Consider the following 16,526-nt stretch of genomic DNA (forward strand, 5'->3'; position numbering starts at 1 on the left):
CTTTGTTTTAATCATATACTACCATTCTAGGAAATACTTTAATTCCTACAAAGAGTAGCTATTAACTTCATATGCAGCATGAACATGTCTCGTACAGTTTTCTAAATGCATAATCTTGAGTGAGTATAGTCTAGATTAAATGATGTTCATTCACTATTTTATTTTTTCATTCAAATGGCATTTATTGAGTGCCACACAGTAGGCAGCGTTGAACTCGGTTTGTTCTATATTATCCAATTTAAAGTTCAAAAGTGTATGATCAGTGATGCTACCTGCGTTTTGCAGGTGAGAAAACTGAGACTCTGTGTCTCAGTTATCTTATTCTTTGTTTGGCCCCTTTCAACTGTGAAGAGTCAGCCTCCAGTATTTTATAATTACTAGATGTCACTTGACAGTTGACCAAATAGGGTTTAGGATTCTGTCGCTGAATTCTGAATGCATCTTGTTAGATTTATCTATCTATGTAGCTGTTGATAAATTTTAAACAATTTTTTGATATTTTTGGTATTTGTGAGCTTTTGGCTCAGTGACTGTTTTATATTACTTATTTACCTCTATACTAAAATAAGATAGTTTTTCTTGGATTTCCAAAAGTTTTTCCTTAGATTTCCAAAAGATAGAAATATTATCTCTTACATTCTTTTCTTGAAAGCATCCCTCAGCAATCCCTAAAATTCTAAGAAACAGTGGAGAATAATTATTTTTAAGTATAAATTCAAATAGTAAATTTTGGCACACATGTTTTGACCAAGGGTAAATTAAATAGGTTGGCCTAAAAATGTTTCTTTTCTCTAATTAGTTTGTGGAAACAGTACAGCATAAACATGCATCGATTGATTTCTTATGTTGTTTTGAATGAAATATGGAAGGATTCTCGGGGACATTTTGGCCTATAGAATCTGTAGACCCATTGTTTTTGCACATATTTTAAATTTCTGAATTTCGAACATCAAGAAAACCATGTTGCATTTTGTCTCGGATACTGCTACTGAATTTTAACCACTGAATTAGATTGCAACCTACATGCTGTTAACTACTGAGCCAAGATGAAATCGACTACTGCATTGAAATCAGGGTTAGCTGTGTCTGCACTTGAAGGAGTTGTAATGGCAGTGAACCTGTTTTCTTTAATGGGATTTTTATTCTCTGATTTTATTCTCAGTTTTAATTGTGACAATTTGATTTTAAGAGAATTTCTTAGTGCGCATTTGTTTGAGGTTTTCATTGTAACTTTAAGAGAATAATAAAAACATCCTATCGAAGTAGTTGCTTCCAAACCCATGTTAAACACATATTTCTGTCTTGCGTTGTTGCAGTTACTTGTTTTATTTATAAAGTAATCTCTTGTAAAAAGAGAAGTCATTTGTCCATGTGCTCTTGAGTTCAAATGGTTGTGTGTATGTGCATGAATTTAAAATCATTTTTTGTGAGAGTTTTCTTCTTTGGGATATTTTTGGAATACTTTTCTGAATTTGTTTTTTTCTTTTATATTAATAGGACTTGACCCCACCCAATTTAGAGTTCATCATTATCATAAAGATGAAGAGAATGATGCTGTACTTGGTGGCCCAGCACAGCTCACTGATGAAGAGAAATACAGGGACTGTGAAAGATTCAAATGTCCATGCCCTACCTGTGGAACTGAGAATATTTATGATAATGTCTTTGATGGTTCGGTTAGTTGTTTCTGTCTTTCATTTTGTGAGTGAACTTGTTACCCCTTTCCCCCACTATGGGGTATATAAAAAGGGTTGAAATAAACACACGCATGTTGCTTTCATGTGTTTAAAGAATTTTAGCATCATGTAAAATCTGCCTTCACAGATTGCTTTTATTTCTGTTTGAAAACTCTTACTTGAATGTGCTTGAATATTATTTTGGCTTCCTAGAGTGCTTGACCTTGGTTTTTAAGTGGAATCCCTTCAAAATTGTAAATTATCTTAAAGTATTTTTTATTATAATTTCTTAATTAGTAACCTGTATTGTCCCACTGTCAACTCCCATCTTTTAAGACTTAGACCAATATTTTTCTTTATCTTAAATCAAGTTAATGGGAACTAAGTGTTTTGGGAAAGTTTGTGTTTGTCTTTACACATCCCACTTGCCTCCATTTTGTAAAGGTACTCTTATCTTTTCTGCTGTCTTTGCATATTAGACATTTAAAAAGTCACAAGGAGACATTCCTTTCAAGAAGTACTGCCAAAAAATGTATTACTGACCTTGGATCAGAGCTTGAAACTTGGCCAATTTACTTGATTTCCACCGCAGTGTTATGCATATACTAGCCATTGGCAAAGGAATAGGCAGCACAACTGTGTAAAACCTTGAAACTGAAAGAAAAGACACCCTTTATCTAAATTAAAAGTAATTATTTTAAGTTAATTTGGACAAACAGCAGATGTTTTGCATTTTTTTGAATCAAAACAAAGCAGTCTTTGGAAGCAAGTGCAAGGAAGAGGCAGACACAGATCAGCAATACTTGCTAAATCCTTGAGTTTTGCTTCATTACAGCTGTAAATAAGATAGTTAATTGCATGGAGGCTTGACGACTTGCAGATGGGCTAACTGTGGAAGAGCCGATGTCAAGCGCTGAAATCTCTTCCACCTGGAATTGCTTAGCGTGGCGGGTAGGGTTATGTACCAGATTGGAGCAGGAAACCAAGATGTTTAAGTATCAGAAAGGAAAACAAATGCTTCAGAAATCCCAACAGTTTTGCTATATGTTACATTTGCCTTGTCTTTGTTTAAAACAAAACACAACAAAACAAAATGTTTTCTCCAAATATTAATATTTATTTATTTCAGATTTTTACTTCTCCTGCCTCCCTCCCCCAGTGCACTTCATTTTTTGGAAAAATTGCCAAAATTTTAGATTTGCTAAGCAGACAGTAAGTGATACTGTTTTTGTGGTACTACACTTTTAACTTTTAAACTTTATTTTTAAAATTAAGTTGACAAGATGAAAACAGACTAATGTGATAAAGGCTCTTGTTTTTCTTCAAGTTTGTAATGAATAAATACAAATTTAAAGTTTTTAATCAGTATCTCTAAGAAGGAGGTTTATTTCCAGTAACATGACTTCACTGGTATTTACAGAGGAAACATTATTTTATCCATAGAGTCCCTCGTGTAGGAAATGTAAAATAGTGATTTCAGCGTTTTCCCTTTGACTTTGCACTCCATTATGATGATGGCAAGGAATGGAAGGTATGTGTGACTAAAGCGGTCTTTGGAAGGAAAATAATTGAGAAGATAGGGTTAAAAACTCACCAATAAAACGAATTAAGAATATTCAACACTAGGACAGCACGTAAGTTTTAAAGCACAAAAACCCTTTTATAGCCTCACAGTAACTTTTTGTATACTTGTCCTGACTTATGTAGGGAACCGATATGGAGCCCAGCTTGTATCGTTGCAGTAACATCGATTGTAAGGCTTCACCTCTGACCTTTACAGTACAACTGAGCAACAAATTGATCATGGACATTAGACGTTTCATTAAAAAGTACTACGATGTAAGTATCCATAATGACATTCTTACATGCACAACTTATTGAGGTTTGACTTGTTTTTTGGTTTTCATGAAACTGTAAAATTTTGAAAAGACTTTTGGGAAAAATTCCTAGTGAAATGCTATTAATATTAATATGATAAAGTATGTAATTTTGGCATATTAGCCTGACAAATTGTTTGATAATTTCTTTCAGGCATTACATCTCTTTCATTTATGAGCAGTATTTTAAATAATGAAATTTTTACTTTAAAAAAAAAAAGGAATATAATTAAGAAATGTTTTAGTTTATTGTTACCTTAATAAGACTAATTAAATGATTGCTTAGATCTTTGGATAAAGGAAGAAAAAAATCACTATTGGCTATTGTCAACAAGTAGAGCCAGTAGATTATGTGTGGTGATCTTAGTAGACTGCCCACACAAAACCAATACTTTGTGTTTGTGTAGCACTCTGAACCACTCCATACCCTAGTTTTCTGAGGAAATCAAGTATCTTTTAAATTTAAATGCAGTTTGTCTGGCATTCAAAAGAGAATGTCTAATTTTTATAAATTTATAGTATAAATGCCAGAATAGAACAATGAGTGATTTGTCTTCATTGGAAACAAGGCTTTTATTCAGAGTTTTTGTTTTTAACACATTTCACATGAATCAGTTTTTTTCTCTTCAAAAATTAAAAACTTCACATTTCCCACTTGATTTTTCTTAGTGTTTCAGTATGTCATTTGTCATCTAAACAAATTTTCTGTTAACTTGAAAGTTCACTGTAACTTCTTTTTAAAAGCTACATTGGCAACACATTTCCAAAAAAAAAAAACATACATTAGTTAAGACCTATGACTTTTCTAAAGATCGTTCTGTACTTTCTCCTCATGTATTAGTTAACATGTAACAGCATTTTCTTCTTTAAAATAGAACTCATTATGTGAAAAGCAACTATTAGATCATTAAGATGAAGAGTAAAAACATAGAGTTCCAGTATTATGATTTTGGTGTTGAATATATTTATCAGAAAAGCAAGTGAGTTTGCCTAAACATTAATAAAAAATAATAATTATGACTACATTTTGGGAAAATCTGACACATTTTAGTGAATAATCCTGTGCTGCCCTTACTGAACAGTAGATGGGAATAAAAGTTGTCTGTGGGGTCACATTCCTCAGTAGATGAAATGTGCAGCACGTGAAAATTTAGGCCAAATCAAAACTATTCAGCTCCTCATTTACAGGCCTCATTGAACAGAGTATGATCCTTGCTTGACTCTTGGGAAGAATTCTGAGTTTTCTCTCTGTGTTTAGTCTATCAAGATCTTCACCACGGAAATGTTAATACTAGAAGAAACCCATCTATTTCCTTCTTTAAGAAGGAATAGTCTGTTTTGACTAAGTTGCAAATACTCTGAAAAATGATCTTCTGTATAGCTAGAAATACGCCCTGACTGAAAGATTGATTTCTAACCTAATTTATGTGTATGTTGTGGTGGTGGTTATATAAATAGTTTTCAAGCTAAATAACCTACTTTTAGGGATCCAGATATTTAACACAAGGTTTCTAGAGCATTTGCTTTAATTGTCTTTTTGCCAGCCATCTCACTAACATCAAGTAACAGGTTTTTGTAGTTAACTGCCCACTTGATTGACATTTCTAAGGGATTTCTGATCAAAATAGCCATATGTCACTCCTGGGGTTAAAAATTGATATGACTATCCTCAAAGTTAGGAACTTATTTCTCTACTTTCTGATCTGAATTATATGTGATTGGATGGCAGAGAAAGAAATCCATGATTCGTTCTTATGGCCCCATGCTAAACAAATATTTCAAATATTTTCCAGATCAGAGCTTTTGTACAAAAAGCCCCTACACCTTTAGGTTCTACTTCATTGGTAGACCATCTTGTTTCCTCCTAGAGGGACATAGCATTGAGTTTCTTTTGTTATTGTGCCTCAAGTGATACTGATTACAGTTATTAGTTCAGTGTGATTTATCATGGTGATGGTAATCCAGTTGGAGACTAATATACCAAGTGTACTGAGGTAAAGATATTGATAGTAAGTATTGAGGTTAAGTGACTGTCTCTGAAGCTAATTACCAAAATGGTTTTCTCCTATTTAGCAACTTAAAAAATACTACCCACTGGACATTAAAGTTGTTTGTGAAATGAAGGCAAGGAGTCTCAATATTGTTTTAATTTTAGTCTTAGAAGCACTGTAGGGGAAGTCAACCTGCACTGAGAAAGGAAGGTATCTTCATGAGGAAGGGACTCCAGGAAGATGAATGGAATATGGTACTTGACCAAACACTGTCACCTGCCAAGAAACATAGTTCTAGATGACTAAGAAATTAGATTGTCAAGAAAAAAGGTACAAAAGTTTGGGGTAACAAAGTATACTTGTAAATTACTTTAATTTTGGAAAAGTACATCACATGTTCTGTTACCTTCTGTCATGAATTAACAGGACTGACTGAGTAAATGTGATATAACAAATATTTGTTTATCTGAGAAGCAATCTGTATCACGTTATAATATTTTAATAAATATTGGCTCCTTTATGGGAAAGGAGAGGCTTTTTGCTCCTCATCTATAGCAATGATTGTATCCCCTGAATTCTAATTTCCTATAACATTTAAACTTTGATATACATAGAAATACAAAAAGCACTGAGCCAGGATATTTTAAGTAATATATTAATTTCTTTAGGAAGAAGACAACTCTGCTTTGTCTTGAGATTTGATGAAGTGTTGAAAGACTTTGAGGTAGCACAGAAATCCTTAATTCAAAGCTGATTTCATGCCCTGGTCCTTGTTGGTTCCTTTGTATAAAGTTAAAATCGAACTGGTATTTTTTGAAAATCATAAAAAAGCAGCTTAAAGACTATAACTCTAAGCTTTTAGGGATGTTTTTGAAAGACTCCGTTTTACAGTGAAAAATTGATATGTGTTCCCCCTCCCCTTAAATTCTGCTCCAGAAGAGCAAATAGACATACACACACAAAAGGGAGAGAAACACTAGCTAATCTAAATTGGGAAATGAAGAGGGCTTTTTTTAAGCATGAAAATTTCATCATCTTGTCAGCTGGCAGAATGCCTGCTGTGTGGATTCACAAAGGCTAAGAATTACACTTTCATGAAATTTTCCTCACTAACTGCCCTGGTTAATTTGAAAGATAACCCACTGTTCTAATTCATTCCTCAATTGGGCGGTGCAGGTTTTATCTTTGATCTGACAAAGCATTTGTGTTAATCGTTTTGGCCCTCCACTAGACACTCTTGGGATTGTGCTTTTACAATAAATGTGTCTGTGATAGCTCTTTAGTCTATTATACTTACAATAGATCCATAGAACTGGTAATTAATTCTCCACTGCTTTGGAAATGGGAAGAATAGGTGTAGCTCTGTCAAGTGCTGCTGGGAAGTTTGTTTAGCTGGTTCATTTTTGAAGTGTTCCCCTCAGCCATCCAAGAAGCAGCCACAGAAGAGAGGCTGAGATTGAGATACTGGCCTATCCTGATGACTTGCTGATAAATGGGAAATGTGACCCCTCTTAGTACCTGGGAGGAGGGTATTGGGTCATTTACATTCATCTCAAGTACTGTTCTTTTTAAAGTATATTAAACCCCCATTTTAATACTTAAAGTGCCATTTGCCTCTAAAGGTGGAGGCTCTAGAAGATGCAGTAGTGATAGTCAACTCAAATATGTTCCTAAATTTTTACTGATGGCTTATGCAGGTTTTAGAGTATTCCGATGGGGGTGAAGTGTGTTCCCCACCAGCCTTCTAGTGTTTCTAGCCACTTGTACATTATATGAGTACTTTACTATGATTTTTAAACATTGAGATATTGCTGGCCCTAGATGGGGCTGGCCCTCCATCTCAAAGAACACATGAACAGCTTGTTGGTACCATGCGTATGATAACCTCTGATAGTTGGTAGGGCCAGAAATTGGTGGTCTCACTCCATAGAAAGTTGTTGTAGGCTTTATAATCTCAGAATTCTCCCGAATTAAGCTTTTTGAGGACAGGGGCTGTGCTTTCTTTCTGTTTTATGTGTGATCTCTGCCACAGCCCTTGCTCTCAGAAGTACATGTATCTTGATGTTTAGTAGCCAAAAAACTGACAAGTAAAGGTTATATTTTGCTGTTTTTTCCTTAAAATTTTTTATATTGCTGTCAGATTGACATAAGATTTATTAGTGGGATATAGGATTCTTCGGTTAACACAAAATTCTACAATATTTTAAGGTCATGAAAGCCATGACAAATAAAGTTCTTTGTTACTTTTCTATTTTTTATGGCACTGACAACTCTGCATTTCAGTATATGCCTGTCCCCAACTCAATAGCCTTAATTTGTTTTTTCCCCAAACCAAATACCAGGCAAAGAGACATTAACCAGAAATATCATCATGATGCACAATAGCACCCAGCCTAAATGTACTTTCATTGTTCTAATAGAAGAATCTATCTCTATATAACGTAGCAAAGAAAGTGGATGCCTAGTTTTGTTACTCTCTTTCTGTTCTCTCCTTGTGTTTTTCTCTTTTATTTCTTACTGTATTGTGTCATAAGCCACATTTTTAAATCTCTTTTGGACCCACATTTATGAGGAATTTAAAAAATAATGTGCAGTGTATGTTGCCTTATGATGCGAAAACTTCCTTATGCATACATGTTTAAGCACCTAGGGAAGAAGAGAGCGTTTGACCAATGATGCTGAGCCTTAGCATGGTGGCTGTGAGTTCTTTTGGAAGAGGCCACACACCAGGAAGTAGAGTGGGATGTTTCGTAGTGTATGAAGAGTCCATATTGCCGGGCGTGGTAATACGCCCGTAATCCCAGCACTTTGGGAGGCTGAGGCGGGAGGATCACGAGGTCAGGAGATTGAGAACATCCTGGCTAACACGGTGAAACCCCATCTCTACTTAAAAAAAAAAAAAAAAAAAAAATTAGCTGGGCGTGGTGGCGGGCACCTGTAGTCCTAGCTACTCGGGAGGCGGAGGCAGGAGAATGGCGTGAACCTGGGAGGCAAAGCTTGTAGTGAGCTGAGATGGCGCCACTGCACTCCAGCCTGGGCGACAGAACGAGACTCCATCTCAAAAAAAAAAAAGTCCATATTAAGCTTGTTTTTCATCTTTGCAAGTTCAAAAAAAAAAAAAAAAACTTTTAAATTTTAAAGTGGATATGCATTCCTAGAGGACAAAATTAATAACAACCCCCAAGCATAATGTTAAGCCGGGTATTGAATTAGAGCTGCCTTTTATCAAAAGTGCAATGAGGGCAGGGTAAAATATTGGTTAAAATATTTGCTCCACAAAAATACACACCCATTTAGCATCACAAGTAAGCACCATTTATGGCTCCCAACAGTACTTGAAAAAGGGTAATTTTGTTAGGAATGCACAAAACTAAATAAATAAATCTGATAAATTAGAGATGAAGCAGCCTCCCACTCTATCCGTCTTGCCCACACCCATGTAAATCACTAACAAAGCTTTTCATTTCCGTTGTCTTTCACTTCTCAACAGAGCTATCTTGTGCAGGTGGACCTGTGAGTTTTAGAGCCATGCAATGGTATTCAGTAACTCTACTGTAGTTTCACTGCAAATATGCAGTGTTCAATAACCCTCAAAATTTCTCATTTCTTACCTGTGGTGATGTGGTTTGATAGTTTTTAGGTTATAGGTTGCAATATGCGGTAGAATCATAGGTATATTACTTCAAAAAGTTTAAACTCTAAGCACTTTTGGAATTATTGTTTACTTCCTTGCTTCTGCATTTATATTTAGAACATTTAAAAAGAATAAATTTGGTTTCTTTTTTGTAGACTCTAACAGCATAATTATAAGTGGTACAAAAGGCATACAAAGAAGCAATAGATATCCATCCCACCCATTCAACATCACAGGCAGCCCAATCCATGCTGCCCAGCGGTGCTTGAAGAAGGGTAATTTTTTTAGGAATCCATAGAACTCATCCTAAATCTTATTAAAACCAAACAAAAAGAACATATTGAAAATTAGTATTTGTTTTTGCTTCATACTATTTGATTGGGAAGCCAAACATAAATGAATGCCAGGGATACCAACTGCATTTTTAAAATGTGATATTCTTTATTTTTATTCCTTTTGTCTTTTTAATTTTTAGAGATAGAGTCTTATTCTGTCACCCAGGGTGGTGTGCAGTGGTACGATCATGGCTTACTGCAGCCTTGAACTCCAGCAATCCTCCCGCCTCAGCCTCCCAAGTAGCCAGGACTATAGGCACATACTACCATACCCAGCTAATTTTTTTTTTTTTGAGACAGAGTCTTGTTCTGTCGCCCAGGCTGGAGTGCAGTGGCGCAATCTTGGCTCACTGCAAGCTCCGCCTCTGGGTTCATGCCATTCTCCTCCCTCAGCCTCCCAAGTAGCTGGGACTACAGGCACCCGCCACCATACCCGGCTAATTTTTTGTATTTTTAATAGAGGCGGGGTTTCACAGTGTTAGCCAGGATGGTCTCGACCTCCTGACCTCGTGATCCACCTACCTCAGCCTTCCAAAGTGCTGGGATTACAGGTGTGAGCCACCGCGCCTGGCCAGCTGATTTTTTATTTTAAGTTTTGTGTAGATAGGGTCTCACTATGTTTCCCAGACTGGTCTTGAACTCCTGGCCTCCAGCAGTCCTCCCTCCTTGGCCTCCCAAAGCGTTGAGATTACAGGCGTGAGCCACCATGCCCGGCCTTAAATGTGGCATTCTAACACCAGTGTCCATTCATGGAGGATTGGTATGTTTTTATTTGGAATGGCTAATTTTTGTTGTTGTTGTTGTCAAGCAAGCTCATTTTTTTGAGTCAGGTATAACATTTTGCTGCTATGACATGGCATGTTCTCACAGAAAAATTAAGAACAAGGGACTGGTGACTGGAATAGAATCTCATTGTAAGTAATTTATCATTGTACAAATCTAAGTAACAATCAAATCCAGTTCCCTAGAACATGCCAGCTATGTATTCTCTACAAGCAGCTTGTCATGGTATATAGTATTGTTGTAAAGGAGTTCTAATAAGCAAATAAGTTCAGATGCAGCCACTTATACCGCATGACTTTTATCCTTAGTAGAATAACTGACATTTATCAGAAGACCCCTTTATCTTTTATTTCATTTAATCATGACCTTATGGCATGAACCCAGTTTGGGGAGGCTCAGATCTAGAGCATGATTTTGGGGGACTAACATGGAACCGTCACCAAATTCTGAGGTGCTGAGACTGCAGAGAATATTGTTGCTGATTGAGGACTAACACCAGAGCCACTGACGAGATCTGAGCTTGGTTAGTAGTCTCTTCCTTACCTGTATCATTCCCTATATATGGATATCCACCCTCCTACGTTTTTTGTCGGGGATGAAGGCAGTTATATATAACCGTAGCCCTTTCCATTGCTTTCCCTGCATTCTGAAAGCTTAGCACTCCATTTTATCAGTGATCAGACTAGCCACTGCTAGTCTCTTACCAGATCTGTAACTTGGGCTAGGTACTGAACTTCTCTAAGCCACGGTTTCCTAGCCTATGAAATGATCATGGTAAATAATAGTACCCACCCCATAAGGTCATAATGAGGACTACATGGGATAATGCACTTAAGGTGCTGAGAAAGTACCTAGAGAGAACTCATTATTAATTATCACTGTTCCAATCTGAGACATGATGAATGAACGTGGCTCAGCTGTGTTCCTTTTGTGTGCTCAGAAACACCAGAGATTCAGATCTGGGCCGGGGCCTTGGTGCCCAGGTCTTTCCAAGGTCTCTCCAAGGTATCCATCTGGAAGCTCCCTCTCCCATCCATTTAGAAGGATACCAAATTGTGCTGTGTTTCCTCTTGGCCCTCCCTTCAGTTTGCCAATAAGGTAGTTTCCTTTTCAATGTTGGTGAATCGAGTCTCAAAGTCAGCGTTGGGAAATGGATACTAGGCTATAACTCTTTCAAGGCAATAGCACAGAATACTACATCTTAGAATATGACAGTAGCACAGAACACTACAGCACCCAGTATTGTGCCTAACCTGATAGGTGCTCGGTAAATTTTATTGAATGAGTTCATGATGTTCTGAGAGGTTGGTGCTATCAAGTAACTCTCCCAGGTCACACATAGTAGCATCAAGACTGTGACCATACTTGGAGATCTTAATCTAGTATCCTGCCCATAATAACTTGGAAGACAGCCAGTTATGGATACCAAGTTGCTTAGCATCTTCTCTGCAGTCACTCTTACTTGGAGTAGGATGGATCAAGAGCCTTCACCATTCGCATTACAGGCTAGGCCAGGTCACAAGGCTGACTGGGGTATGAGTCCAGAAGGCTGATGATAGCCATCCAGCAATGGACTAGTACAGCCATTGAAAGGAAGCACATGTGTTGAACCTGGGGTTTCAGCAACTTCTGTTATGGTTTGCCGCCTCTGATGGGAAAATTGGAAGCTTTTTGAAATGCTGAGGAAATGCCATAGGAGTTGTCAGATACCTGAAAACAAGTGGGTAAAAACAGAAAACTACTTGTGCCAAAACAGTAGAATTACTTTCTTCAGTTTGATTTCTCGAACCTTGTGTATTTAGGAAAAACTCAACTTCAGGTCTAACTCCAGTCATCTGGAGCTACTATCTTGTAGTAGAGTAAGAAATTGAACCAGAATAGATTTCATTTAACCTTTCAAAAGTGAGATTTTCACACAGTTGACCTTCTTGACTTCAAGGAACAAAACAGGAACTACTATCAGTTCTCTGCTGCATGCCTCAACAAGAGATCGGAGGAGAGTGCCCCCAGGCGATGGCTGTTTTTCATATTTGGTTTGCCCAGAGAATGTACATTTTGGTTCACACATGGAAATCAGCCCTTTGTAGATAGTTGCAGATAAGAATTTCCAGATGATCCTGTCTAGCTTAGTCTTGTCTTAATGGAATAACCGTATTTCTGTTTAGGAGGAGGTTAATTCAGCTGCCTTTCCAACGTGCCATGGAAAAATTCTCTAAGCCTGGATTCCAAGAAATACTACTACTGATGAGAATTAGAGCACTGGTGTTTTCCAAATGATGGGTGTTGGTTTGTTTTGAGCTTGACATAAATCACGTGTTGACCTTGACATAAATCACGTGTTGACCTTAACTTGCTTTTTTTCTTCTCTTTGAGACGGAGTTTCGCTCTTGTTGCCCAGGCTGGAGTGCAATGGCATGATCTCGGCTCACTGCAACCTCTGCCTCCCAGGTTCAAGTGATTCTCAGGCAGGAGACCAATGCAGTCACACTGTGGAACTTTAATGTTCTGCAGTTACTGTCCTGAAATCCTTTTTTTTTTTTTTCTTTTTGAGACGGATTTTCGCTCTTGTTGCCCAGGCTGGAATGCAATGGTGTGATCTCCGCTCACCGCAACCCCCGCCTCCCGAGTTCAAGTGATTCTCCTGCCTCAGCCTCCTGAGTAGCTGGGATTACAGGCACGTACCACCACCCCCGGCTAATTTTGTATTTTTAGTAGAGATGGGGTTTCTCCATGTTGGTCAGGCTGATCTCGAACTCCCGACCTCAGGTGATCCGCCTGCCTTGACCTCCCAAAGTGCTGGGATTATAGGCACGAGCCACCGTGCCCAGCTGACCTTAGCTTTCTTTTGAAAACCAATGTATAACTTTTTGTCTTGGTTCAAAACTCATCTGACTCTTGATAGTTCTTCCAAGTTTTTGTTTTCGTTTTTACTGTGCTATAGTGTAACTCTCAGGGTGGGTAGTTTTGTGAGGTCTGCAGAGACCAGCTTGGTCGGGGAGACCCTAACCCAGTGGTGCTAGACGAATTAAAGACACACACGCAGAAATATAGGGGCATGAAGTGGGAAATCAGGGGTCTCACAGCCTTCAGAACTGAGAGCCCCAAACAGATTTAGTCACATATTTATTAACAGCAAACAAGTCATTAGCATTGTTTCTATGGAAATTAAATTAACTAAATGTATCCCTTATGGGAAATGAAGGGATGGGCCGAATTAAATGAATAGGTTGGGCTAGTTAACTACAGCAGGAACATGCCCTTAAGGCATAAATCACTCATGCTTTTGTTTGTGGCTTAAGAACGTCTTTAATGCCAGGTGTTCCTTGCCCTCATTGCTGTAAACCCACAACCTTCCAGCTTGGGCGTTAAGGCCATTATGGACATGTAGTGCTGCAGAGATTTTGTTCATGGCCAGTTTTGGGGCCAGTTTATGGCCAGATTTTGGGGGGGCTTGCTCCCAACAAGGTCCATCACCCAGCTTGTTTACTGGAAGATCCTTGGCCTCATTCAGACCATTCAAGTGCTCATGGTTTCTTGGCTGTTTGAGGAGCTCTTGATGCTTCTGGGAACCTAGATGATTTGCCAGTCCAGCTCTCAGGAGCCCAGCCTAGCAGGGCTTCAGTGTCCATCCACCATCAAAGAATGTTCAAGAATCTTGGCATGAAGTGGCAAGAAAAAAAGAAAACTGTCCAGGATTTATATCTATATGTATACTAAGGATTTATAAATTATGTGGATAAAGTTATGGCTAATCTTTTGGGGATGATTTCTTTCAACTACAGCTTTCCCTCAAGAGCCACTTCTTCCAGAAATAGATCAGCAAAGAAAGATCAAAGGAAAGCCCAGATTCAAGAGAGACCTCTTTAAAATTTTCCAGCAAAATAGATTCCCTTACTGTTGAATGTATGTAAGTGGTATAGCACAGTGGTTCTCAAACCTTTTGGTTTGTGGGACCCCTGTATACTCTTAAAGTACTGAGGAAAATGAAGAGTTTTATTTTATGTGGATATTCTTTTTTTGTCACTACACCACATCTTGTAATGATATAGTTTCTTAAAGGTTATTTACAATGTGGAATCTGAAATCATATCAGTAAACTTTTTGTGCTCTGGTATATTAAAATCCATTGCTCTGTCTTGCACTTTGAGCAGATCATTTACCTATGCATGATTTTGTAACATCATGCCTTGGTCACTTAGAAAATACTGGTTCACCGACATGAAGAATTTCCAAATTCATTATACAATTTTTTTGAAATCACATTTGTTCATATCATCACCAGTCTCATCAAAAAAGTCTAAATATTGGGAAGCTGTTGAGCTCATGGTGGTGTATACAAATGTTCCAGTGAAAACTAATTGAAAGCTAGAAATTTGTCATTGCTTATAAGTACTGTCAGTTGGTTTTTCTTGAAGTCACAGGATCAGTTGGTTAATTTTTGAGAAGATGTCTGCCAGACACCCAGGTCTAGATAACCATAGTTATCTATCAGTTATTCTTTTAAGTAAAGATGGTGTTCTTTGAACAGAGTGATTAGTTCAGCTTGCAACTCAGACAGTTGCACAGATGCTTTGCTCGGAAACAAATACTGTACTTCAACATGTGTTGAACATGATAATAAAAGGATATATATTTAAATGTTGTAATTTAATAGAATTTTATTTTCATTGAGGACTTTCTTTAGTGAAACTGGCTTAGTTATCTATTTGTTAGATTCTGGGCACATGATGATGAGAAATACAATAATGAAGAGTACAGTTTGGGGCCACTACGTTGTTGTTGTTGTTCTTGTTGTTGTTGTTTTGAGATGGAGTCTCACTCTGTCCCCCAGGCTGGAGTACAGTGGCGTGATCTTGGGTCCCTGCAACCTCTGCCTTCTGGGTTCAAGCTATTCTCCTGCCTCAGCCTCCCGAGTACCTGGGATTATAGGCACCCACCACCACGCCCGGCTAATTTTTGTATTTTTAGTAGAGATGGGGTTTCACCATGTTGGCCAGGCTGGTCTTGAACTCCTGACCCAGGTGATTCACCCGCCTTGCTTCAACCTTCGAAAGTGCTGGGATTATAGGCGTTGAGCCACCGCGCCTGGCCACAGTGGGCCACTACTTTGATTGATGCTAATGTGCCAAGAGTTTTACCCATCATTGACTTTGCACCATTAATGCAAATGTCAACACAGTGAAAAAACACCAATAGTATCATCGTAATATTATAAAAAGTGTTTTGACTTTATGGATTCCAGAACCTTCACCTTCGGCTCTAGCAATTTATCCTAAAGAGATGTACCCCAGGCTGGGTGTGGTGGCTCACGCCTGTAATCCTAGTACTTTGGGAGACTGAGCAGTCAATCATCTCACGTCAGGGATTCAAGACCAGCCTGGCCAACATGGCGAAACCCATCTCTACTAAAAATATAAAAATTTGCCTGGCATCTTGGCGCATGCCTGTGATCCCAGCTACTCGGGAGGCTGAGGCAGGAGAGTCGCTTGAACCCAGGAGGCAGAGGTTGCAGTGAGCCGAGAGCACGCCACTGCAGTCCAGCCTGGGCAACAGAGTGGGACTCCGTCTCAAAAAAAAGAAAGAAAGAAGCCCAAAATTTATGTGCAAGAATATACATTGATGAATTATTTTTTTGGTAGTAAAAAAAATTGGATATATCTAAGAGTAAATGTTTATTAAATACATTATGCTATATCAATGGGAGAGTATATGATCTGAGCAATTGACACAACATTTTGTGAGAATAAAGACACAGGAAAATGTGAGATAAATGTTAACGGGGAGAACAGGAGGAAACAAATTAGTGTATAAGGAATGATTCAGTTATGTGATAAAGATACTATGTACATTTAGACATGTGTAAATAATTGGAAAAATACATACAAGAATGTTAATAGTGATCATCTTGAGTGATAGTGATATGGGTGTTTTTTGTTGTTTTTGTTTTGTTTTGTTTTGTTTTTTGCATTATTCTTTTTATGTGAAATATCCAGAATTAGTAAATCCATACTGACAGACATAGATTTTTTGCTGTCGTTGCCAGAGGCTGGGGGAAGAGGGAAAGGTAGGTAAAATTCACCTACCACAAAATTAATCATTTTTTAAAATTTTACTTTAAGTTCTGGATACATGTGCAGAACGTGCAGGTTTGTTACATCAGTATACATGTGCTATGGTGATTTGCTGCACCTATCAATCCATCATTTAGGGTTTTTTTTGTTTTTTTTTTT

At 37.8% G+C, this 16,526-nt stretch overlaps 1 protein-coding gene across 1 annotated transcript in view; it reads left to right on the forward strand.

Moving 5' to 3' along the window:
• POLA1 (polymerase (DNA directed), alpha 1, catalytic subunit) overlaps positions 1 to 16,526 on the forward strand; it is a 322,128-nt gene that overhangs the window by 148,823 nt on the left and 156,779 nt on the right. The window contains exons 33-34 of the mRNA XM_011935154.1: positions 1,498 to 1,676; positions 3,384 to 3,515. Coding sequence (XP_011790544.1) covers positions 1,498 to 1,676; positions 3,384 to 3,515 — 311 coding nt within the window. The remainder of the gene's footprint in view (positions 1 to 1,497; positions 1,677 to 3,383; positions 3,516 to 16,526) is intronic.

The sequence above is a fragment of the Colobus angolensis genome, unplaced genomic scaffold (genome assembly GCF_000951035.1).
Source record: "Colobus angolensis palliatus isolate OR3802 unplaced genomic scaffold, Cang.pa_1.0 Scaffold140, whole genome shotgun sequence".
Taxonomy (NCBI): Eukaryota; Metazoa; Chordata; class Mammalia; order Primates; family Cercopithecidae; genus Colobus; species Colobus angolensis.